This window comes from Amaranthus tricolor, chromosome 16 (assembly GCF_026212465.1).
Source record: "Amaranthus tricolor cultivar Red isolate AtriRed21 chromosome 16, ASM2621246v1, whole genome shotgun sequence".
NCBI lineage: Eukaryota > Viridiplantae > Streptophyta > Magnoliopsida > Caryophyllales > Amaranthaceae > Amaranthus > Amaranthus tricolor.
The window spans coordinates 738658-765345 of record NC_080062.1 but is presented as its reverse complement, the minus strand read 5'-3'; the positions used below and the strand labels follow the sequence as shown (position 1 = coordinate 765345).

The 26688-nt window shown below is 33.3% G+C and overlaps 5 protein-coding genes across 5 annotated transcripts; all 5 read right to left on the bottom strand.

Moving 5' to 3' along the window:
* Positions 1 to 467: 467 nt before the first annotated feature.
* LOC130802192 (probable receptor-like protein kinase At5g38990) lies at positions 468 to 3035 on the bottom strand. Its single transcript, XM_057666118.1, has 2 exons — positions 2902 to 3035; positions 468 to 2277 (listed from the first exon to the last, which is right to left on the bottom strand). The coding sequence occupies exons 1-2, from the start codon at positions 3006 to 3008 to the stop codon at positions 714 to 716; spliced, it is 1671 nt and encodes a 556-aa protein (XP_057522101.1). The 5' UTR covers positions 3009 to 3035; the 3' UTR covers positions 468 to 713.
* LOC130802195 (putative receptor-like protein kinase At5g39000) lies at positions 547 to 6005 on the bottom strand. The gene is made up of 2 exons (XM_057666122.1): positions 5202 to 6005; positions 547 to 3330 (listed from the first exon to the last, which is right to left on the bottom strand). The coding sequence occupies exons 1-2, from the start codon at positions 5771 to 5773 to the stop codon at positions 3063 to 3065; spliced, it is 840 nt and encodes a 279-aa protein (XP_057522105.1). The 5' UTR covers positions 5774 to 6005; the 3' UTR covers positions 547 to 3062.
* A 1381-nt stretch (positions 6006 to 7386) lies between these two features.
* On the bottom strand, positions 7387 to 9954 carry LOC130802193 (probable receptor-like protein kinase At5g38990). The gene is made up of 2 exons (XM_057666120.1): positions 9821 to 9954; positions 7387 to 9196 (listed from the first exon to the last, which is right to left on the bottom strand). The coding sequence occupies exons 1-2, from the start codon at positions 9925 to 9927 to the stop codon at positions 7633 to 7635; spliced, it is 1671 nt and encodes a 556-aa protein (XP_057522103.1). The 5' UTR covers positions 9928 to 9954; the 3' UTR covers positions 7387 to 7632.
* On the bottom strand, positions 7387 to 13126 carry LOC130802194 (probable receptor-like protein kinase At5g39030). Its single transcript, XM_057666121.1, has 2 exons — positions 12154 to 13126; positions 7387 to 10249 (listed from the first exon to the last, which is right to left on the bottom strand). Exons 1-2 carry the CDS (start codon positions 12972 to 12974, stop codon positions 9982 to 9984), a joined length of 1089 nt encoding a protein of 362 aa, XP_057522104.1. The 5' UTR covers positions 12975 to 13126; the 3' UTR covers positions 7387 to 9981.
* Positions 13127 to 18978: 5852 nt separating this feature from the next.
* LOC130802191 (uncharacterized) lies at positions 18979 to 24257 on the bottom strand. The gene is made up of 12 exons (XM_057666117.1): positions 24070 to 24257; positions 23492 to 23890; positions 23150 to 23407; positions 22773 to 23048; positions 22200 to 22670; positions 21815 to 22099; positions 21433 to 21734; positions 21160 to 21342; positions 20955 to 21071; positions 20791 to 20863; positions 19270 to 19377; positions 18979 to 19186 (listed from the first exon to the last, which is right to left on the bottom strand). Exons 3-12 carry the CDS (start codon positions 23228 to 23230, stop codon positions 19085 to 19087), a joined length of 1998 nt encoding a protein of 665 aa, XP_057522100.1. The 5' UTR covers positions 23231 to 23407; positions 23492 to 23890; positions 24070 to 24257; the 3' UTR covers positions 18979 to 19084.
* Between the last annotated feature and the right edge of the window lie 2431 nt (positions 24258 to 26688).

Below are 26688 nucleotides of genomic sequence, written 5' to 3'. Positions count from 1 at the left end.
AGTATTGGATCTCCTTTATAATGATCATGACGGATCTCCTTTATAATGATCATGACTTTTTTTATATACTCCCTCATATTCAGCCTACTTGTCCCATTTACCTTTTCTACACTTGTCGAGGCAACATTTTAACCTTTAATATCTTTAATTGTGCATATTAAAAATTATCAAAACTTGATATTAATAATCATTGTATTGAGACGAATGAAATAAAATCCCGCTTGACTATATTTTACGTTATAGATTAAAAATAAAATACAAATTAAGAGTGATTAGTGAGTAGTAACTAAAAAGTAATTGGGACAAGTAGGAAGACTAGGAGAGAGTAAAATTTTGTTTGATTAAAATTGTTATGTATTTGATCGATTGTTACTCTGTTGTAGATGTCGTATGATATTTTTATCAATAAATTATTAGATTTTCTTAAAAAAATAACTAAGAAATGAAATGGACTAACACGGCACTTATGCATCTTATATTTTTATGATATAATTATTCATATTAAAAACACAACCGTACCTTGAAATATTCAAAATATAATACTAATTAACAAATTAACAGTTATATTTATTATCCTCAAAAAAAAATTTACAAAAAAATATATTTTCTTATTTCTTTTAGATACTCTTGTAAGAGAAATAAAAATCTTATATTCTCATGTCGTATGAAACACATTTTATAGAGAAATCGTCTCATACAACAATTTGTACGAGTCATCTGGCTTTTGGGTCGATAATCTCAGAAAAAACCGAACCAGACTTCATATCAATTATGGGTGATTCCGATGAATTAAATGTAGTAGTTCTACTATCCAATAACTTTTTTGTGCCCATATCAACCATCTTAGTATCAGAAAAATCATCATTTAATGTGGTCGATTCATTCTCAATATACATTGAACCTAATGCATTTGCCCCATCAAGTTTAAAACTTATCGTAGAATCTGAAATTTCTCCTTGAGGATCATCACTTAAATTGTTTTGCATAATTTTCTCCGCGGTTTCTTGTAGTTGTAAGGCAAATTCAAGGCCCCAAACTACGTCCCCCATCGAAGGACGATCACTTCCATGTTCTCGTATACACATTTCTGCCACTTCTCCAAATTTTCTTAGACATTCGGGTGCAATTTGCCCTGTTAGATTTGGATCGACAATTGTGTGGAGGGTTTTATTTTTGTAGTTATAACGAGCCCACACGGCTAAGTTCACTTGTTGCTTGGGTAGATTAGGGTTCATCGCAAATCGAGCACATAAAACCTCGAACAACAAAACTCCGAAGGAGTATACATCTGATTTCTCTGTCAATTGTTGACGTCGATAGTACTCTGGATCTAAATATCCAACACTACCTTTAACAGCGGTACTAACATGGGTAGGACCCATATCACCAGGAGTGGGTCCTACCTTTGAAAGGCCAAAGTCTGAGACTTTGGCCGTCCACTTATCATCAAGAAGAATATTCGTAGACTTGACATCTCGATGAATAATCAATTGTTTAGCACCCGCGTGAAGATAGTGCAAACCGCGAGCTGATCCAAGACAAATCATAAGTCGTTGCTTCCACGATAATGGTGTATGGTTCTCGCTTCTCTCGGGATTCTTGTACAACAAGTGATCTCGAAGAGTGCCACGTGGCATATACTCGTAAACTATGATCATTTCACCGTGTTCGTCACAATATCCGATTAAGGACACCAAATGTACGTGACGTAGTCTCGATAGCATCTCGATTTCTGTTTCAAACTCGCGAGCGCCTTGCTTCGATGTTGTCGTAAGACGTTTTATGGCCACAATAGTGGCTCCATCATCTATTGAACCCTTGTAAACTTTACCGAACCCACCGGTTCCTATGATCAAATCGTCGTCGAAATCGTTCGTAGCAACCCTAACTTGCGCAAATGAGAAACGTCGACAAAGATCGGACGGCAGAGAAGAAATCACACTAGCGCTAGTTGCATTAGATCCAGAATCATCCAACGGCGAAATCCACTTAAGCTTGCTAGTATCATCTTTGCTCATTGTTTTCATGAATTTTTGTTTCTCCTTTTTTCTTCGGAAAATGATTATGAAATATATTGATGATATGAGTGCGACTACTAGAATAGCACCAAGGATTCCTCCGATAATCAGTATTAAATGATGAGAACTATTTGACGATCGATTATTACCTTGTAAAGATGTTAAATTCATAGGGATATTAGGATTTGGTGCGGCAAGAGAACCATTTGAAGAGTTCAACTTGAAAATCTCCAATCCATTGAGCAAGAGATCGTCATATCTAGAAAAACAAGACAAAAGTTTCAACTTCAATGCAAATTTGAAAAAGTCATTAAATAAAGTATTTTTAGAAGGAAAATATTCTTGCCATCAAACAAATAATTACTCTATATGCTCTTTTGAAATTGCAATAATGAATCATATATAATACAAAGACTAAGAAATTGTAAAGTCATTTATATTGCATAAATCTGGATTAAATTTAAAGTAAGGAAAAATTTGTATATGACAAAATTTTCTGTGGTTAGACCACTTCCATAAAATAAAATGTGGCAAGAAAAATAAACAAACTAAAAAAAAAATTTATTTTTAAAAAAATAGAGAAATGGGCTTCAGGTAAAAACAGTTGGAAAAGTAAACTTCACGTAAAATTGCTATCTTAAATAGCGATTTTAAACCCATATTGGCTAAAATGTAAGTTTTTGGGAAAAAAGATTAAAAAAACACACGGCGAGTTTGACTTGGTTAAAATATATGCAAATGTATTGTAGAAAGTCTTTCCATTCATTCTTGTGATAGGCGTTCAATTTTTAACCCAGGGGAAAATCAATGCTTGACTCCTAGCCTCCTCATGCAGGGGCCGGATTCTCGATTTCTTACCCATAAAAAACAATGATTAACTTACGTTGCGGTAGGGTCGGGAGTAAGTGTCACTGAAAGAAGACCTCTGGTTTCGACACTAGCTTTGTTGGTACCACTACCTTCAAAGAGCGTAACGAAATCTCGATACATTGGAATGAAAATGCCACCAGTTAGCGCAAAAACATCAATATCATATGCACCTATTTAATTGTTGATACTAACGTGGAAAAGTCTTTGGCCAGTGTTGTTGATTTTGGAATCTAACTCGCAAAAATGGAGCCTCACAAGATAATTAAATCCAACATCGACCTCGAATAACCATGTCAAATTTTGGTTTTTCTTCAATTTTCCATCATATGGTCCCATCGACCTCATTGTCAAGTACACTAATTCCGGCGCCGTATACGATGGTGTTGCAACTGTATAATTGATTGTGGCATCGTCGTAGATCTTTGTGTAGTTTAGACCATTACTGATCATGTACAACATAAAAATAAAATTAATCAATTTACCATCATATACGATAGATTCCGCTTAGGACTGGATTTGTGGGTTCGTGACTGATAAATCATACCTACACCCCATCTGAAGACAGGGCAAGAGGGATACAGTCAAAGCGACGCTCAAATAAAAAGAGCACTGCAAAGAAAGAGACCAATAAAACCAAATACAATAGCAAAGTTATATGTGTTCAACACAAGCTAAGGTACAGCTCAATATAATCAATAAAAATAAATATATATATATATATATATATATATATTTATATATATATATATATATATATATATTTATATATATATATATATATATATATATATATATATATATATATATATATATATATATATATGTATATATATATATATATGTATATATATATATATATGTATATATATAAATATATATGTGTATATGTATATATATATGTGTATATGTATATATATATGTGTATATGTATATATATATGTGTATATGTATATATATATATATATATATATATATATATATATATATATATATATATATATATATATATATATATATATATATATATATATATATATATATGAGTACTTGATATGATTTCAAAAGGTCATGTTAAGGATTAGAATCTCATTCATCTAACGTTTAAAGTGGGATTATATACTTCAAATATACGGAAGACTTGTATTGCATGATGCACACTTGTAGCCTATAGTGAGAAGAGACGTGATTATACTTCTATATTGCATATTTCCTCCGTTTTTTTTATGCTTTATAGAATAATTTTACATTGTTCTTTATTCTATAGTATCTTACATATTGCGATTATTATATGAGAAAAATATATAACCATTTGAAATCTTATTTTATTCGTCTCTCCACGCATATCAATATAATATCATATTATTATATTTTTAATTATGTTTAACTCGATCTTATAAACGCATTGAGCTTAGCAAACACGGGGAGAAACAAGTATATATACATATTAGTGTGTGATGTGGTAAACACATTCAAACTCTGCACACAAGTCAAAGATGTCACTGCTACAATCGACATATTGGTCAATTATATTTACCAAGAGCTTGTTTGGTCAACAAATAAATACTTAAATTCCTATAAAAGTTTTAATTTCTTAAAAAATTAATAACTTAAAAAAATTCTTAGAAATTGTTTTTTTCTTTTTTTTTGGTTGAATACTGAAAATGGAAATTATCACATAAGTATAGAGCTATGAAGATTGCATTTTTATCGTTACTTAGAGAACTTTTTATTTTTATATCATATATTTCGAATAAAAATAACCTTTTTAATCATATTTTAATATTTTAATAACAATCCATATAATTCTCACATATTTTCTAGTCACTAACTTCATTTTAACATTTGTATATTTCTTATGATCCTTACATATTTCTCCTTAAGTTTATAAAAATATTTTTTATTAGTTATAGTCCTTATAATTTTTTTAATGACTTTATTTCAATTTTTTAATAATTATATATGGTGCCTACTTTTTTTCATTAAATTAAATTTATTATTTAATAAAATAATAAATTCATTATCTAAAATATTATATTTTTCTTGTTTTCATTTACATTCCTTATGGAAACTTGATAAGAAACGAAGAAAGTAATTGATAACTTTGTAAGAAAAAAATACTATTTATTTTTTACTTGAAACTAATAAATTAATTACTTCCTATGCTTTTTGGGAATTCAAAAGAAATTATATTTCCTGTTGACCCAAAATTATCTATCCACCACATAGTTTAAGTTTATCAGTGAAACAAAGAAAATTAGAAGACAATTGTCTAAAATTAAATTCAGGAAATTTGAAAAATATTGTTGAACTTACATCATGTAGTCATCGTCTCTACCGAACCAAGTCCGGCTAAGTCCGGAATCATTACTCGGTTCCACGATCGACCCACCAACGTTCAGCCGGATAATATTTTCCATAGCTATTGAATCCGAAAAATTAAACGGGTTATTCAAATAATCTTGAAACCCACCCGTAAGATATGGAACCATATTGGATCCGGAACGGTTAAAGTACAACCCATCGGGAACAGATATAATCTCCAACCCGTTTATGAACCCGAACCCATCCGGGTTACTTGGTGAGAAAGTTAGGTTTATAGCCCTTTGCCCGTCTCGTTCGTCTAAAGAGATGTAAATCTCTCTTACAAGACCGTCTGTTACCGGCGCGGTGGTGTTGGTGTATGCATTAGCGTGGGACATAACAGCGTACGCGCTAAAGTTGCGCAAAATATTAAACCCATTAATTGTGAGCGAAAGAAAAGATGATTTGGTGTCTATGATGTCGTAGGATATGGGTAGGGGTGGAAAGTAGAGGCGGACTAGTTTTGGGCCCCACGTGGTAACAGGTATGGAATATGTTGTCGTGGCCCGAAATATTCGGGCCATATTATTGGGAGTTGTAGCCTCCACTGCAAAAGCAGTGGAGTTACTGGTGGCAGATAGCGAAGTGAGGATGAAGTCTTGATCGCTCTGCCATATACCGTGGTTATCGATAGGTTGTGGAGAATTTTTTGGTAGGCCAAAGTTGATGAGGAGGTGGTCGGGTGGTTTATATGGGGTTGTAATGGAAAATGTTAGTGTTGTGATGAAGAGGTAGGCCAAAGAAGTGTATGTGATCTTGTTTGATTCGTCTCAATGTATATTTTATTATCATTAACTTTTTATAATTTTTAACAAACACTTTTCGACACATTAAAAATTAAAATGATGTATAAAAAATGTGAAAAACCATATGAGGTATTATTACATTAGAATAAAAAAGGTTATAATACTTCAAACAATTCAAAACAAATAGATTTTTATTTAAATAAATTAGTTCATAGCCTAGGCAGGTCGGACTCCTTATTTGCCATCTTCCAATAAAAAACAAAAGCTATGATCAATCAATTTATCAAAATGGTTTTTAGCATAGAAGAAAATTCAACAACTTTATGAAATTTGTTCTTATTTTACTTGAAGGCCCCAATAAATTATAATCTAAAATAAAGAAACAGTTGCCCAACTTTAAGGGTTGATCTTGACTCTCAAGTCTCAAGTCTCAAGTCTCATTTTGCCACTCACCAATTGACTTGGTCCAATTTGTCTACTTAGTATACAAGTCTCTCCCAAAAGTATTCTTACTTTTATCGCTACATTTTCTTTTATTCTTGTAATTTTTGTTTTTAGATTTTAATGTAAATATAAAAGTTAAATAATTTTTATTGTAAATTTTTAAAAGTTATAATAAATAATATTTAAAAAATATATATCGAGACGAATTTATCAATATTCACATATGAATATGTTTTTTTATATAAATTAATGAGAATTATTAATTAAAATTTGACATAAAATTTTATAATTCCATTTGAGAAGAGTAAAAAAGAATTTTGTTATGTATGTATGTGGCAAAGTAGAAAAAAACTAGACTTTTATAAATTGCTAATCTTGCTCTCGTCTCTATTTTTTTTTTCTCTCAAAAAATTCTAACCTTCATTTAAATTTTTGGGGCTACTATCAACCTTATAATGATCATGATAGAGGGAGGACTTTAGTATTGGATCTCCTTTATAATGATCATGACGGATCTCCTTTATAATGATCATGACTTTTTTTATATACTCCCTCATATTCAGCCTACTTGTCCCATTTACCTTTTCTACACTTGTCGAGGCAACATTTTAACCTTTAATATCTTTAATTGTGCATATTAAAAATTATCAAAACTTGATATTAATAATCATTGTATTGAGACGAATGAAATAAAATCCCGCTTGACTATATTTTACGTTATAGATTAAAAATAAAATACAAATTAAGAGTGATTAGTGAGTAGTAACTAAAAAGTAATTGGGACAAGTAGGAAGACTAGGAGAGAGTAAAATTTTGTTTGATTAAAATTGTTATGTATTTGATCGATTGTTACTCTGTTGTAGATGTCGTATGATATTTTTATCAATAAATTATTAGATTTTCTTAAAAAAATAACTAAGAAATGAAATGGACTAACACGGCACTTATGCATCTTATATTTTTATGATATAATTATTCATATTAAAAACACAACCGTACCTTGAAATATTCAAAATATAATACTAATTAACAAATTAACAGTTATATTTATTATCCTCAAAAAAAAATTTACAAAAAAATATATTTTCTTATTTCTTTTAGATACTCTTGTAAGAGAAATAAAAATCTTATATTCTCATGTCGTATGAAACACATTTTATAGAGAAATCGTCTCATACAACAATTTGTACGAGTCATCTGGCTTTTGGGTCGATAATCTCAGAAAAAACCGAACCAGACTTCATATCAATTATGGGTGATTCCGATGAATTAAATGTAGTAGTTCTACTATCCAATAACTTTTTTGTGCCCATATCAACCATCTTAGTATCAGAAAAATCATCATTTAATGTGGTCGATTCATTCTCAATATACATTGAACCTAATGCATTTGCCCCATCAAGTTTAAAACTTATCGTAGAATCTGAAATTTCTCCTTGAGGATCATCACTTAAATTGTTTTGCATAATTTTCTCCGCGGTTTCTTGTAGTTGTAAGGCAAATTCAAGGCCCCAAACTACGTCCCCCATCGAAGGACGATCACTTCCATGTTCTCGTATACACATTTCTGCCACTTCTCCAAATTTTCTTAGACATTCGGGTGCAATTTGCCCTGTTAGATTTGGATCGACAATTGTGTGGAGGGTTTTATTTTTGTAGTTATAACGAGCCCACACGGCTAAGTTCACTTGTTGCTTGGGTAGATTAGGGTTCATCGCAAATCGAGCACATAAAACCTCGAACAACAAAACTCCGAAGGAGTATACATCTGATTTCTCTGTCAATTGTTGACGTCGATAGTACTCTGGATCTAAATATCCAACACTACCTTTAACAGCGGTACTAACATGGGTAGGACCCATATCACCAGGAGTGGGTCCTACCTTTGAAAGGCCAAAGTCTGAGACTTTGGCCGTCCACTTATCATCAAGAAGAATATTCGTAGACTTGACATCTCGATGAATAATCAATTGTTTAGCACCCGCGTGAAGATAGTGCAAACCGCGAGCTGATCCAAGACAAATCATAAGTCGTTGCTTCCACGATAATGGTGTATGGTTCTCGCTTCTCTCGGGATTCTTGTACAACAAGTGATCTCGAAGAGTGCCACGTGGCATATACTCGTAAACTATGATCATTTCACCGTGTTCGTCACAATATCCGATTAAGGACACCAAATGTACGTGACGTAGTCTCGATAGCATCTCGATTTCTGTTTCAAACTCGCGAGCGCCTTGCTTCGATGTTGTCGTAAGACGTTTTATGGCCACAATAGTGGCTCCATCATCTATTGAACCCTTGTAAACTTTACCGAACCCACCGGTTCCTATGATCAAATCGTCGTCGAAATCGTTCGTAGCAACCCTAACTTGCGCAAATGAGAAACGTCGACAAAGATCGGACGGCAGAGAAGAAATCACACTAGCGCTAGTTGCATTAGATCCAGAATCATCCAACGGCGAAATCCACTTAAGCTTGCTAGTATCATCTTTGCTCATTGTTTTCATGAATTTTTGTTTCTCCTTTTTTCTTCGGAAAATGATTATGAAATATATTGATGATATGAGTGCGACTACTAGAATAGCACCAAGGATTCCTCCGATAATCAGTATTAAATGATGAGAACTATTTGACGATCGATTATTACCTTGTAAAGATGTTAAATTCATAGGGATATTAGGATTTGGTGCGGCAAGAGAACCATTTGAAGAGTTCAACTTGAAAATCTCCAATCCATTGAGCAAGAGATCGTCATATCTAGAAAAACAAGACAAAAGTTTCAACTTCAATGCAAATTTGAAAAAGTCATTAAATAAAGTATTTTTAGAAGGAAAATATTCTTGCCATCAAACAAATAATTACTCTATATGCTCTTTTGAAATTGCAATAATGAATCATATATAATACAAAGACTAAGAAATTGTAAAGTCATTTATATTGCATAAATCTGGATTAAATTTAAAGTAAGGAAAAATTTGTATATGACAAAATTTTCTGTGGTTAGACCACTTCCATAAAATAAAATGTGGCAAGAAAAATAAACAAACTAAAAAAAAAATTTATTTTTAAAAAAATAGAGAAATGGGCTTCAGGTAAAAACAGTTGGAAAAGTAAACTTCACGTAAAATTGCTATCTTAAATAGCGATTTTAAACCCATATTGGCTAAAATGTAAGTTTTTGGGAAAAAAGATTAAAAAAACACACGGCGAGTTTGACTTGGTTAAAATATATGCAAATGTATTGTAGAAAGTCTTTCCATTCATTCTTGTGATAGGCGTTCAATTTTTAACCCAGGGGAAAATCAATGCTTGACTCCTAGCCTCCTCATGCAGGGGCCGGATTCTCGATTTCTTACCCATAAAAAACAATGATTAACTTACGTTGCGGTAGGGTCGGGAGTAAGTGTCACTGAAAGAAGACCTCTGGTTTCGACACTAGCTTTGTTGGTACCACTACCTTCAAAGAGCGTAACGAAATCTCGATACATTGGAATGAAAATGCCACCAGTTAGCGCAAAAACATCAATATCATATGCACCTATTTAATTGTTGATACTAACGTGGAAAAGTCTTTGGCCAGTGTTGTTGATTTTGGAATCTAACTCGCAAAAATGGAGCCTCACAAGATAATTAAATCCAACATCGACCTCGAATAACCATGTCAAATTTTGGTTTTTCTTCAATTTTCCATCATATGGTCCCATCGACCTCATTGTCAAGTACACTAATTCCGGCGCCGTATACGATGGTGTTGCAACTGTATAATTGATTGTGGCATCGTCGTAGATCTTTGTGTAGTTTAGACCATTACTGATCATGTACAACATAAAAATAAAATTAATCAATTTACCATCATATACGATAGATTCCGCTTAGGACTGGATTTGTGGGTTCGTGACTGATAAATCATACCTACACCCCATCTGAAGACAGGGCAAGAGGGATACAGTCAAAGCGACGCTCAAATAAAAAGAGCACTGCAAAGAAAGAGACCAATAAAACCAAATACAATAGCAAAGTTATATGTGTTCAACACAAGCTAAGGTACAGCTCAATATAATCAATAAAAATAAATATATATATATATATATATATATATATATATATATATATATATTTATATATATATATATATATATATATATATATATATATATATATATATATATATATATATTTATATATATATATATATATATGTATATATATATATATATGTATATATATAAATATATATGTGTATATGTATATATATATGTGTATATGTATATATATATGTGTATATGTATATATATATGTGTATATGTATATATATATGTATATATATATATATATGTATATATATATATATATATATATATATATATATATATATATATATATATATATATATATATATATATATATATATATATATATATATATATATATATATATATATATGAGTACTTGATATGATTTCAAAAGGTCATGTTAAGGATTAGAATCTCATTCATCTAACGTTTAAAGTGGGATTATATACTTCAAATATACGGAAGACTTGTATTGCATGATGCACACTTGTAGCCTATAGTGAGAAGAGACGTGATTATACTTCTATATTGCATATTTCCTCCGTTTTTTTTATGCTTTATAGAATAATTTTACATTGTTCTTTATTCTATAGTATCTTACATATTGCGATTATTATATGAGAAAAATATATAACCATTTGAAATCTTATTTTATTCGTCTCTCCACGCATATCAATATAATATCATATTATTATATTTTTAATTATGTTTAACTCGATCTTATAAACGCATTGAGCTTAGCAAACACGGGGAGAAACAAGTATATATACATATTAGTGTGTGATGTGGTAAACACATTCAAACTCTGCACACAAGTCAAAGATGTCACTGCTACAATCGACATATTGGTCAATTATATTTACCAAGAGCTTGTTTGGTCAACAAATAAATACTTAAATTCCTATAAAAGTTTTAATTTCTTAAAAAATTAATAACTTAAAAAAATTCTTAGAAATTGTTTTTTTCTTTTTTTTTGGTTGAATACTGAAAATGGAAATTATCACATAAGTATAGAGCTATGAAGATTGCATTTTTATCGTTACTTAGAGAACTTTTTATTTTTATATCATATATTTCGAATAAAAATAACCTTTTTAATCATATTTTAATATTTTAATAACAATCCATATAATTCTCACATATTTTCTAGTCACTAACTTCATTTTAACATTTGTATATTTCTTATGATCCTTACATATTTCTCCTTAAGTTTATAAAAATATTTTTTATTAGTTATAGTCCTTATAATTTTTTTAATGACTTTATTTCAATTTTTTAATAATTATATATGGTGCTAATTTTTTTCATTAAATTAAATTTATTATTTAATAAAATAATAAATTCATTATCTAAAATATTATATTTTTCTTGTTTTCATTTACATTCCTTATGGAAACTTGATAAGAAACGAAGAAAGTAATTGATAACTTTGTAAGAAAAAAATACTATTTATTTTTTACTTGAAACTAATAAATTAATTACTTCCTATGCTTTTTGGGAATTCAAAAGAAATTATATTTCCTGTTGACCCAAAATTATCTATCCACCACATAGTTTAAGTTTATCAGTGAAACAAAGAAAATTAGAAGACAATTGTCTAAAATTAAATTCAGGAAATTTGAAAAATATTGTTGAACTTACATCATGTAGTCATCGTCTCTACCGAACCAAGTCCGGCTAAGTCCGGAATCATTACTCGGTTCCACGATCGACCCACCAACGTTCAGCCGGATAATATTTTCCATAGCTATTGAATCCGAAAAATTAAACGGGTTATTCAAATAATCTTGAAACCCACCCGTAAGATATGGAACCATATTGGATCCGGAACGGTTAAAGTACAACCCATCGGGAACAGATATAATCTCCAACCCGTTTATGAACCCGAACCCATCCGGGTTACTTGGTGAGAAAGTTAGGTTTATAGCCCTTTGCCCGTCTCGTTCGTCTAAAGAGATGTAAATCTCTCTTACAAGACCGTCTGTTACCGGCGCGGTGGTGTTGGTGTATGCATTAGCGTGGGACATAACAGCGTACGCGCTAAAGTTGCGCAAAATATTAAACCCATTAATTGTGAGCGAAAGAAAAGATGATTTGGTGTCTATGATGTCGTAGGATATGGGTAGGGGTGGAAAGTAGAGGCGGACTAGTTTTGGGCCCCACGTGGTAACAGGTATGGAATATGTTGTCGTGGCCCGAAATATTCGGGCCATATTATTGGGAGTTGTAGCCTCCACTGCAAAAGCAGTGGAGTTACTGGTGGCAGATAGCGAAGTGAGGATGAAGTCTTGATCGCTCTGCCATATACCGTGGTTATCGATAGGTTGTGGAGAATTTTTTGGTAGGCCAAAGTTGATGAGGAGGTGGTCGGGTGGTTTATATGGGGTTGTAATGGAAAATGTTAGTGTTGTGATGAAGAGGAAGGAAAGAAGTGTAAGGAGCATTTGAGGGTGAACGAACATTATTGGAGATTGGAGAGAAAATTAATTGAATAATAGTATTTCTATCTAATCAATTTAAATTCAAAAATGTGATTTTTGAGTTGCATTATTTTCAGAGTAATAATTTTGTATAACACTAATATGTATGTTGACCGTTTACTTTATCTTCTACTTCTACATGACAAATTGAATACAAATATCAATTTGAGCACTTGAAAGTTATTATTCCAACTAAATTTGTCATTTTCTCTTTTGGTTTGGTCAATTAACTTGTTTAATTTTTATTTTTTTTTGTAATATTATAACATTATAATTTCTTGTGAGTGAGAAATGTTTTCTTTAAGAGAATATCTCTGATTGGATCAGCCCATAAAGAAAAATATAGTAAGAGTAACATTAAACTTTAATGAACTAGATTTGAAAGACAATCTCTCAGGAGACTGGAGACTGGAGCCTGCAGTTATCACATAGTTTTTTTAAATTTTTATCGAAATGGTTATGGGCTTAAGGCTATGGTCATTAGCCCATATACCGCCCAAATTCGGAATCCGAGAGGAAGAGATAGTGGACAGATCAAACATGTTTTCTCTATCTAAATATTTAACTATTTCTCTCTTATTTCTCTGTAAAATATCAATTTACTTGTTTTTTTCTTTGATTAAATATAATGTTGGTTTAACATGAATAAATTTGGTACTTTCTCTATTCTTTCAAATTTCTTGCAATTAGAAAATTACACTATTTATTTATTACTATTAATTTTTAATTTGTTTTAATTATTAAGTTAAAGCATAATCAGACGTGTTTTTATTTGATTCGTATCAATACAAAAATTATTAATATTAATTTTTTATAATTTTTCATTATAAATAATTAAAAATATTAAAAATTAAATTAATAAATTAAATTGTATAAAAAATCAAATATTACTTTCAAACACAGAATTTACTACTTATCAGAGAAATAAAAAAATAAAGCAGTGACCACTCACAAGTTGCATAAGACGTCAGTGTTATGTAGAACAAGTCAAGAATGGCATGAAAGTAAAGCTCAATTATTGAATAGTCAATAGACAAGGACATTAACATATGAATATGTATGTCCAAAGTTTTAATATACAATTAATTAATGAACTATCATTTTTTCATTTTGCTAAAGCATTATTTAACTTGTGAAACTAACTTAATTAATTAAACAAGAAGATTCAACAAATTAAATTAACAATTTCATTATTTAGATACCTTAATAATTGACCAAGAAAATATAATAAATTAAATTAACAAAGTAATGGATGATCATTAATTAGAGGATATTATTTCCATTGATTATATGATGACTTGTCAGTATTTTATTTTCGGCAAATTATTATAATTTTTTTAACATATAATTAAACATATGAAAATAAAAAATAATTTTAGGTCCCAAAAATTGTGGGCCGTTATGTCGTCGTGTATGGTGCTCTTGTAAAAGAGTTGGACCTGTGTATAGAGGTTTGTTTGATGAATGGCAATTGGTTGGAGGTTGAAGCTATTAGTTAGTTTGATTAGCTCAAAGAATTGACTTATTTGCTACTTCTCAAAGCCAAAAGTTTAGGCCAGCCAACTGTAATTGTTGTGAATGAGCTATTGCAATGGTGAAGAAACAATAATAAAAGAAATGCAAAGATAAACAACCAAAACAGAGCAGAATAATGGAAGAAGCAAAACACAAGATGTATGAGGTATCTATGGATACCTCCACCTCAAAATAAGTAGCTTATCATTAATATAATCAACAATACATTAATGACTCACCTTTTCAAGCTTTAAGAGCAGCCTCTCAAAGCAAAGATTGAACCTTTAACTCAATCTCACACAAACATGCATAACACAAGGATGAAGAACTCTTATGGTGTGAACCCTAGCTTTCAATCTTGTATATGCCTCTCTCAATTCCCTAATGATGTTCTAAGACTCCTTATATAGTCATAAAACATATTAGAATAACTTAGGACAAAAGGCTTAAAAGCCCACAAAATCCCACACATAAAACAGAAAGCTTCTGTTTTGTTTGCTGCCATTTTGCTCGATCGAGCGCCCTAGGCTCAACCGATCGAGCACTTTCTCTGAGGCTACTGGAGCCCTGCTGCATTAAGGCTCGACCGAGCCAAACATGCTCGACCACTCGAGCTGTCTTCAAAGCCCTTCAATCTTCGTGCATTGTCTTCATTAAGACACCCCAAATCATTCACCTTGATCACTTCATCAAGTGATCCAAATCTCAATCCTACATAGCTCATGTTCCTTACATCTTCACTCTCAAGAGTGCAAGATAAGGCATGAGCAATCAAGTGATCAAACCTATCACCAAGGTCATTGAAATTGGGCTTGACTCAACAGTAATAAAGATGGTTTGTATAAAAATAGTTGTTGGCATTTGGTTGCTTATTAGAAAAATAATTGAGTCATAATTCCAAAAACCATCAAAAATATTACCCATAGTAGCTTTTGGGTTATGACTTAAGTTATTTACCAGAAACTTTTTTCTAAATGTCCAACGAAAAAATCACTTGCAGCGCGTAAGATGACAGTAGGAGAGACGTGAATGTTAAGTTGGATGTTTTGACAGACCAACATAGATAAGATTAAGAACTGTGTTTTGAGAGAAAGACTAGAGGCTTCACCCATCTCTGCAGAAATGCGTAAAAGTAGATTGAAATGGTTTTGGAATGTAAGAAGGAAGACCGTCGACATGCAAAACATCACAGTTGATAGAAGTAAAGTCATGATAGGCCTAAGAAAACGTGAGAAGAGCAAATTAAAAATGACATGAATGAGTTGTATCTTTCTAAGAACTTGACTAAAGATAAATTAAAATTAGTTGGAGACGTGGTTTTGGTGTCCGTGAGCATCAATAATTACCTTTGGCTCATAGTCTTGCCTTTATGATTGTGTTTGTATCTCTCTTGCTTATGCATACAAGCTATTACTAGTCTTAGCTTGTTTGTTTTTTCTTCTTTGTCTTGCTAGTCTTTTTAGTTCATTTGTGGGTTTTCTTGAGTTGAAGGTTGTGTAGACTGTAATTTTTTTTACCTCTTTTGATAAGGTAAGGTATGTTAACTTTAGTGATCAAAATATACTTAATATGAAGATTATAAATTTATTATTAGGAAAATTAATTTTCAAAATAATAAAATTACACTCTTTTAAGTCTTTAATGACTCATCTAAAATAGAAGTTATATACTAATTTTTCACCAGCAATCATTTTGATTTGGGCTGATCAGTTGCCATTACTCCCCTTCATTTTGAAATGTCACACGCTCACACCATTAATATCTACGCAATTAAATTACTCCATCCATCCTCAAATTTTGCATTAAATATTCTCGTTGAAATTTCAAAGAAATTGGTTCGACTTTGGTTCAATGTTGAGGCTAATTAATGATAGTTTTTCAAATAAAAAAAAAATCTTTTTATTTTGGTTAACCAAAGGCATTACTTAATAATATTTAACTTTTAGACCCAATTGATATAATAATACTAATATGATACAAATTTCCAAATAACTAACTAAAACGACTGACTTAAATGTATAATAGTTAGTATATCAATAATTAATTCTGACTAATAACAGTTCCAACCAGTAATCATTTATCAAATAAATTCTTTAATCAAAATTCAAAGAGCTAGAGTATAATTAAATTCAATCAAGCACTTTACATTAATTTGACATACAACCATTAAAAACATTTCATCCATGTATGATTAATAATATACTTTCTCCGTTCTATTATACTTGCTACTAATAATAACATTTTTCTACACAACATGTCACAATCGAATGCGAGTATTTCAAAGTATTTAATTTGACAACTATAAGGATTCTCCCACTACCCCGATGAAAAAAAAATTACAAAAATAGAAACATAATTTTGAAGAAAGCATTGACATATGAATTTAATCTACTATTTATAGCTAGAAAGAAATAGAACGGGAACATTTAACGAAAGGAATGCATTTCACATTTGTAATCTGGCACAAGCAATTACCAGCTTGAATTTTGGTGCGGTAGACTGGTCTCTTATTCATAGATTCATTGATGTCATTGGAGCATTCGCCCTCTATATGAACGACATTGAAGCACAAAACTAGCAAAGAAAATAAAAGAAAAATAAATGAAACAAATAATTTTAATTGATTATAAACTTGTCCATTTAAGGTTATAAACTTGTAAGTAGAAATTGATTACTTTAATGTCAAAATTGATCACTTTTAGGTAAAAATTGAATATTTTTATTTTAATTGATTTATTTAAGGTTTACTTTAAGTTGAAATTAATCACTTAAATGTCAGAATTGATATCTTTAAAGTCAAAATTAAATTTATTTTCTAATTTTGGGGTTTTGCGCCATTTTCATTTTTTTTAATTTTTAGCTTTTGGGCCGGCCCAATTGTACCGCCTCATATTGAGGCGGTATCTCCCAAGTTTTTGCCATGATATAAAGCCCACTCAGTAGTAATGCCACTCTCCTCCAAGCTACAAGAGCAAGTATGAAACTGTCTCACGATCATATGGTATTAACGATCTGTTTCGTTAATGATACTAAATAGTGATAATGGAAATGATTTATAGTGTTTTATTTCATCTCAATTTCCATGTCATTCCCATGGTGATGAAACTTTGATCACAAAAAAATATTTTTGTTTACAAATTTTCATTACCACCTAATACTACCTCTCCCAATGATAATGCATTGGAATGAATTGTATGAAGAAAATCAGATAATTGAAGTTGGACAAGCATCGCCATCAAGGTAGCAAAGAGATTTTTCAATCAAAATTACACTAGTTTTTATTTCCACTACTACCATTTATTACCATCTACCAAACGGACTGACTCTTTTAAAGAACAAAAATGAGTGCTATAATATTCAAAATGTTAGTTTTAGCATAAAAATGATGTGTTAAAGTATTAAACAACTAAAGTGAGTATTTTGAGTACTATAATGAATGTTTTAACTAATTTAGTAAGACTATTTAGCATAATTTAAAACCGTCTTACGATAAAATCGACATAAATAAAAAAAGACTTTTATTCTATTTTTTATTTCTATAAATGCATTTTTCTTAGAGAAGAAGCCTTGTAATGGCATGTTCCATGCTTAAAGATTGGAATGCAATACCTTTTACGGTTGGAGATAATTAAGTTATAATCAATATTTTGAGAAGTTTCAAACACCCATTGCAAATGAGTTCTTCAATTGAGACACACGTTCGCCTCTTAATATTAGGATTTGCCATTATTAATATCTTAAACTACGTACATATAAAAATTATAAAAATATTATCATAGACCCGAATTTAAAAGGCCAAATTGCATGTCATTGTCTAAGCAAATTCGGTGAGATTATTCCCGAGCTTATTGCGTACGCAATCAAGGTAGCGAACGTCCATCGGTTGGGGATGTTGTTTGGGGCCTAGAGTTTGTTTTACAACTTCAAGAAATTGCGGAGAAGAATAAAATTATCGATGGTGATTTCCTAAAGTTGTGTTTGGAAATAATAAATTCATTTCAAATTGTAGATTTCAATTGTGAAATCATAAAGAAACACTAGTGGAAAAAACCTTATTTGCTGCGGTTTTTTTGCCATTATTTGCTGCGGTTTTGGCCCCAAGCAATAGTGATAGCAGCAAATGACCTAATTTAAATGCTGCGGTTAAAAACCGCGGCAAAAAAGGGCATTATTTGCTGCGGTTATACATAAACCGCAGCAATTGAAGACGAGTATTTGCTGCGGTCAACAAACTAAACCGGAGCAAATAAGTGCACTCCGCGTGCCGCGGAGTTCTACGCGAGGCGCGGTGCCTCTTCTGTCTGCCTATAAATGCTACTTATTTGCTGCGGTTCTGTGTGCTAACCGCAGCAAATATTTCCCTTTTTTTTTCTTTTTTCCTTTTAATTAATAATAATCCAATAATAATGTACAATGTAATAACAATGATTAATCCAATAATAACCCAATGATAATCACAAATAATCACCAATAATTTTTTTTTTAATAATAAACTCTCGATCATATATATATGTACGTACATATATATATATAATATACATTAAAGTCCTAAAAAATCTAATACTAATTACAATTCATCAAGGACAAAAATTAGCAAGATACGCGGCAATCTTGTCTTTTAATTCGCGCATCTCTCCACTTCTCAGATGGCATGTTTCCCTCGGAATGTTGTATAAAACCTATAATATAATATAAAATTAAAAGATTAATAAACATTAGATTTTACCAATAATAATAATTTAAGAACGTAACAAATGCTTACGGCATCTATGTTTTCGACTCCAACCTCCTTCACGGATTTTAAGACATCGTCCATGTATTTAAGAGCGTAGTAGCCGCAATCAACGGAACCAGAAGGTTGTCGAAAGCACTAAGAGAAAATAGATGTTAGTGCCAAAGGAGCATAAAAACGCATAAAATCACAACTTAATACGTAATTTCTAGCATACGACTATGATTTTCAATTCTAACCACTTCAACGCAATAATATAGACCAAATAGTGTTGTGTGACAAGTTTCGCGCAAAACAAACCAAGTTTGAGCTACTTTATGCGCAAAAGTGCCAAAAACGCTTAAAAACGCATAAAATCGCAACTTAACGCCTAATTTCTACCATATGACAATGATTTTCAATTCTAACCACTTCAACGCAATAATATATACCAAATAGTGTTATGTGCCAAGTTTCGTGCATAACAAACCAAGTTTGAGCTACTTTACGCGAAATTGACAAAAACGCTTAAAAACGCATAAAATCGCAACTTAACACTTAATTTCTAGCATATGACTATCATTTTCAATTCTAACCACTTCAACGCAATAATATAGACCAAATAGTGTTGTGTGACAAGTTTCGCGCAAAACAAACCAAGTTTGAGCTACTTTATGCGCAAAAGTGCCAAAAACGCTTAAAAACGCATAAAATCGCAACTTAACGCCTAATTTATACCATATGACAATGATTTTCAATTCTAACCACTTCAACATAATAATATATACCAAATAGTGTTGTGTGCCAAGTTTCGTGCATAACAAACCAAGTTTGAGCTACTTTACGCGCGAAATTGACAAAAACGCTTAAAAACGCATAAAATCGCAACTTAACACTTAATTTCTAGCATATGACTATGATTTTCAATTCTATCCACTTCAACACAATAATATATATCAAATAGTGTTGTGTGCCAAGTTTCGTGCATAACAAACCAAGTTTGAGCTACTTTACGCGCGAAATTGACAAAAACGCTTAAAAACGCATAAAATCGCAACTTAACACTTAATTTCTAGCATATGACTATGATTTTAAATTCTATCCACTTCAACACAATAATATATACCAAATAGTGTTGTGTGCCAAGTTTCGTGCATAACAAACCAAGTTTGAGCTACTTTACGCGCGAAATTGACAAAAACGCTTAAAAACGCATAAAATCGCAACTTAACACTTAATTTCTAGCATATGACTATGATTTTCAATTCTATCCACTTCAACACAATAATATATACCAAATAGTGTAGTGTGCCAAGTTTCGTGCATAACAAACTAAGTTTGAGCTACTTTACGCGCGAAATTGACAAAAACGCTTAAAAACGCATAAAATCGCAACTTAACATGTAATTTCTAGCATATGACTACGATTTTCAATTCTAACCACTTAAACACAATAATATATACCAAATAGTGTTGTGTGCCAAGTTCCGTGCATAACAAACCAAGTTTGAGCTACTTTACGCGCGAAATTGACAAAAACGCTTAAAAACGCATAAAATCGAATTTGTGTACCTTTATTGCTGTCCATTTTGGAAATGTGGCTCTGGATGTAGATCCCATTTGTCCACGCACTTTTTTCATTGTGCTGAAACGCATGGGAAAAGTAATACTATTTATATATATATATATAAAACACTTAATTAAATCAAATTGGTAAAATAATTAATATTACGTACGCATTCAACAACGCTTTGAATTTTGTGTTGCGAGGCGGGCTTTGAGGTTTTTGTAATGAGTCGAAGACGTGCACAGTGTTCGTTAAAGGACATATGACCAAAAGTATCCAATGCAAACTACAAACGCAAATTTAAAATCAACAAATTAGAGATTAGGTGACTTTAAAAATCAAAAGATAAGTTCAATTTCAAAAATAATACTTACTCTTCCACATATGGAGCCAGAATGAACGTGTGTTTAGATGCAAGGGAATTAATCAAAGCAGTCTCAATGTATACTCTGACGTCATCTGGATCATTTACACATTTACTACTCGAAATCGACTCTGGACAAAACCATCCAATTTTTATTGGAGGTTCGCAAGAATTTAGCTCCTCGTAAGCCGCACTAAACTCACAAATAAGAAAATTTTGTTAGTAATTCGGTTATTAAAGCAATTAAACAACAATGCCTAACTTGTAAGATAATGAAAATCACCTCATGTAGACATGGAAAAGAGCTACGTTCAGCATCTCTCCTCTCAAAAATTGCCCGATGTCACTAGGACCAATAATTACAAACGGGCTCTCTAAAAAGCAGTATTGCTCCTTCAGCAGGTTCAGAATGAGTGGGTCCTCCTCACTTATGCGAGATGCACAATAATGCAGCCATTTGCAATCTTGAGAGAGATCTTTTAGCTCCTCATCAGTCAAAATTGGAGTGCTTGGCATCGACTTTGAGCCAGTCGACACCTTTGCTGAGGAATCGACCTCTCTCCAAGATCCCTTTGGACTCTTTTGCTATTTCAATTTATACAATTAAATTAGTGTGAGCATGCAATTAAAAAAAATAAAAAAAATAAGGTACAAATGATTCTTACCATGTTAGTGAATCGGACCCAAGCATATGGCCATGTGACGAAACTACCTAGGGCGTCTGATAGTTTCTCAAGGCTCCATGCTGGCGTTGGAACCGGGAGTGAGAAATCTTCAAACCCCTTTACAATAGTTTCCACGGCCACACTGATGTGGCCACTTGTAACAGGCATTGAATGCACTGTTTGGCCCTCTTTGTTTGGCTGGGCCACACCATATGCAACCTCAGTTAAGTCGCCATCCCTAGCAACACCTAACTGAGGCAGCAAAAGAGAACAAGGAGTCGCCTCCTGAAAATTGTGTCGTTTAGTATAATAAGCATCATAATAAAATATTAAAACGCATTGCAATTTAAATTAATAAGTGCTTATATATTTAAAAACTATGTACCTGTAGCACTGGCACCGGAGTTGGCTCCGGATTTTGAGCAACGGAGTTTATGTTCTCCGGTGTGGGGTTTTCCCCTTCAGGGGTATTAGTAATGAGCTGGGGTGCTACGGGGGTAATGGGCTCAGGTGTTGGCTCGACCGAAGCATTAGGATCCCCATGTTGACTTTCCTGATCCTCGACAATCAGGTTTGCCAAGTCAACAACGGGTGCTCCCATCTTCTGCAACACGACGGCCAGTTTGGTGAGAACGTCCTTCGTAATCTCTGCTCGGAGGGTTGCTACTTCATCCCGCAGCGTCGTTCGGGATTGAGTAGCAACACATTCTTTGCCGAATGCCTTCTGTAACCCCACGCGGACGCCTCCCTTTCCGACTACCCGCCCACTGTGGTCTTTCCCTAAGACCATATGCAATGCGTCAACATTGCCTCTTGGGGTGAACTCCCCCGTTGCTTCTTTTTCCTTCCAGCCCATCTGTTCAAATAAAAAGTGACATATATAGCAATTAGTATAAGTAAATCAATGCCAAAGAATACAAATCAAATCAAGAATATACTTAATAATTTCAAAACTCACCACAGCCTCAGCAACCTTCTTCGTTCCCGGATCATTAATTGTAAATTTACCACTTGCATCTCGGGAATGAAGCCCGCAATACCAATCACGCACCCGATCTCCAGCAGGAGTATTCACGGATGCGGAGGTAGTCGTAGATGAGGGCGTGGATGAACTTTGATTGGGGTATAAACCCGCATCCACCCACTCTTTTCGGACCTCATCGTACGTTTTTTGGCCCAAGCGATGGTAAAACTTCCTTTTGCTTGCAGAATCAGAAGCTTTACCACGCTTTTCCTAATTAATCAATAGAAATCGAATGTCATGCATTAGTTTAATGACTGAATCAAAAGAAGTAAATTCAAATCAAAAACAATAATATAATATGAAATACTTACAACTTCTATGGGAGTTGTTCTTTTGGCAACAAAGGCCTCCCAATCCCTCTTTGATATGTGACCCCATATTTCGTAGGGCATCTTCGAAGGTGATTGCTCTCCACCTTCGTTTCCCGTTTTGACCTTTTTGGTCGTACGGGCACGCCTCTTCGTAATCCAGCCAGTTACTAGCTTGGATTTGAAATCTCTAAATCTTTCAGCAACAGCTGAAAGAAACACATTCTTCTTGTCCTCATCGCTCTCGATGTGGAAAAGATTCTACAAAAAAAATTATATTTATTAGTGTCAATTAAATTAATTTTAAAATGAAACTAAATGAGTAAAAATAGTAAAGTTGCTTACCACAGTATCATTCTATAGAGAGTTCTTCAAACCCTCTGGAACCTCGTTCCATGCGTGCAATATGGAAATCTTGCGGATACATAGGCCCACTTGTTTTCCATATTGCCTACGCCATTTTCCACAGGGTTGACCCAATGCATTGTATTCCAAATGCATGGGTTCTGTGACTTTGAGGTTTTTCGTAGGACCTCGCCCTTTCCTTTTCTTAGTGGTAGTGGAGCATCCATTGGTGGGGCGTCTTCAGTCTCAAAATCATTGTCAATCGGTGGAGCGTCTTCAGCCATACGCTCGTATCTCACAATTTGGTCCTCTTCGCTGTCATAACTACGATGCTCATTATCCGAGGTCTCAATCTCGGGGACAATTTCGTCTCTGAATAGATGCATTGTATATCAATACCTGAAAGAGTATGAATAGAAATATATTAAAACATAAGCTAAGTAATATTAAGAATATGACTATGATTTACAATTCTAATACGTTCAACACAATAATATATAACAAATAGTGTTATGTGCAAAGTTTCATGCAAAACAAACCAAGTGCCAAAAAAACTTTAAAAAGCTTTAAATTCATACCTTGTGAATCACTTAATTCAAATGTATTCCTCACGCATATAACCAACATCTACATCATCTACATCATCTTGATCCACTGATTTTGAATTGATAAAGGGAGGGGAGTCTTCAAAAGCTTCATATTCTTCCTTATCCTCAACATCACCTATACCAAGGATGCTTCTTTTTCCCGGTACAACAATAGACCATTTTTTATCAGACGGGTCTACAATGTAGAATACTTGCTTGGCTTGTGTGGCTAGTATGAATGGCTCCTCACTATCACGCAAACGAGCTAAGTCTACAAGAGTGAATCCACAAGGGTCGTCATTTTTTATGCATCGTCGATTATTATCTACCCACTTACATTTGAAAAGACCAATATTGAAAGTAGAGTAGTCAAGCTCCCATATTTCATGTACCCGCCCATAGTATACCAATTTAGCATCAACCGGCGCTTGATCCTTCGCACTCGCGTAAAATGTAGATGACGCCAAAATAGAAACCCCACTATTCTGTAGATACGATGACTTCTTGTCTTGACCCTCAGTTCAAAATGTGAAGCCATTGACATCGTAACCCTCATATTTGTTGACATCATCACGCGGACTAAAAGCTAACCACTTAACAATTTCGGATACACCCTTGAGTTCTTCGCATATTACTCGATTATGAAACCAATTAATAAACGTCTTGTTATGCAACTGCATCAATGCCCTATCGCCTTTAGAAGGATGTTTTGCGCGCAATATATCAAAATGCTCACTCAAAAAAGGATGAACTTTCGGAATATGATGCAACACATACAAGTGTGCTTGTAGAAGGCTTTCTCGAGGAGCTGTGACCGATTTGGAGCCAATTGTTCCTTTTCCCTCAAGCCTTCCTTCATGTCTAGAGGTGGGAAGTCCAATAGGCTTTGCCATGGCCAAATACTCGGCTATAAAGTTACTAATCTCATCGCTCACAGTGCCTTGAATCATACTCCCCTCGGGTTGTGCTGGATTCCTCACCTTGTTTTGTAAAACACCCATGTGTCTTTCAAAAGCATAACACCACCTTAAAAAAACTGGACCCAAAAGCTTGATCTCACGAACGAGATGGACAATAAGATGAACCATTATGTCAAAGAAAGAAGGTGGAAAATACATCTCAAACTTGCATAAAGTTACAATCACGTCGAGTTGAAGTGCATCAAGTTTGAAGGGATCAATAACTTTACTACAAATTGTGTTGAAGAACGAACATAGCTCGGTAATAGCATATCTCACATGTTTTGGCAGTATTCAACGGATTGCAATTGGTTAGAACACTTGCATCATTACATGGCAATCGTGAGATTTCATGCTTCCCAACTTCAGCTCACCATTTAGGCTCACAAATCTCTTCATGTTGGATGAGTACCCAGACGGAACCTTAATGCCATACAAAAACTCACAAAATGTCTGCTTCTCTGCTTTGGACAATGTGTAGCAAGATGGAGGCAAATAAACTTTGTCATTACTCATCTTCTTCTTACTGCCACCAACTTCATCAGCTCTATTTCTTTTCTTACTCACCTTAACATGTGCCCACAACTTCGGACGAAGACCCTTACATTCAAACCAATCTCGCACGGCCCTAACATCCTTTGTCTTACCCGGAATGTTCATGAGAGTCCCGAGTATGGCATCGCATACATTTTTCTCCATATGCATAACGTCAAGACAATGCCTAACCTGTAGATCTCTCCAATATGGAAGCTTCCAAAAGATTGATTCTTTTTTCCATAATCGGTCTTCACCCCCTTGCACTTGCCCCGTTTTACCAAATACAGTCTCAACTCCCTTAACCTGTTCATAAACCTTATAACCGGTCAACGGTCGACGAGCTACACGGTCCTCAACCTCCCCGTTGAACAACTTCTTCTTCTTACGATATTAGTGGTCTCGTGGGAGGAACTTTCGATGGTGCATGAATACGTGTTTGCACTTAGGAATCCACGTGGATTCCATGTCATCGATACATATTGGGCATGCTTTCTTCCCTTTGTTCTTATACTCCGATAAGTTGCCATATGCCGGAAAATCATTAACGGTGCATAAAAGCATTGCACGCAAGGTGAACTCCTTATTAGCATATGCATCAAACACTGAAACGCCTTCATCCCACATCTTTTTCAAATCCTCAACGAGAGGTGCAAGATACACATCTATGTCATTTCCAGGTTGTTTAGGACCCGAGATAAGAAGCGAAAGCATTATGTACTTACGCTTCATACACAACCAAGGTGGCAAATTATAGATCACTAAAAGTACCGGCCAAGTACTATGTTGAGAACTAAGATTGCCGAATGGGTTCATTCCATCCGTACACAGTCCGAGCCTTAAATTACGAACCTCATCCCCAAAAGTCTTATGCAACCTATCAATACTCTTCCACTCCGGAGAATCAGATGGATGTGTGAGCAAGTGACCTTTCTTCACCCTATCTGCATGCCACCTCAAATTTAACGCATCTTTCTTTATAGAAAACAAGCGCTTGAATCTAGGTATTATTGGAAGATACCTCAATACCTTAGCCGGGGGCCCTTTAGCATCCCGAGCCCCTTTACGCTTGTAGCGCGATAACCCACACCTAGGACACTCTTCTAAGTTCTCGTTT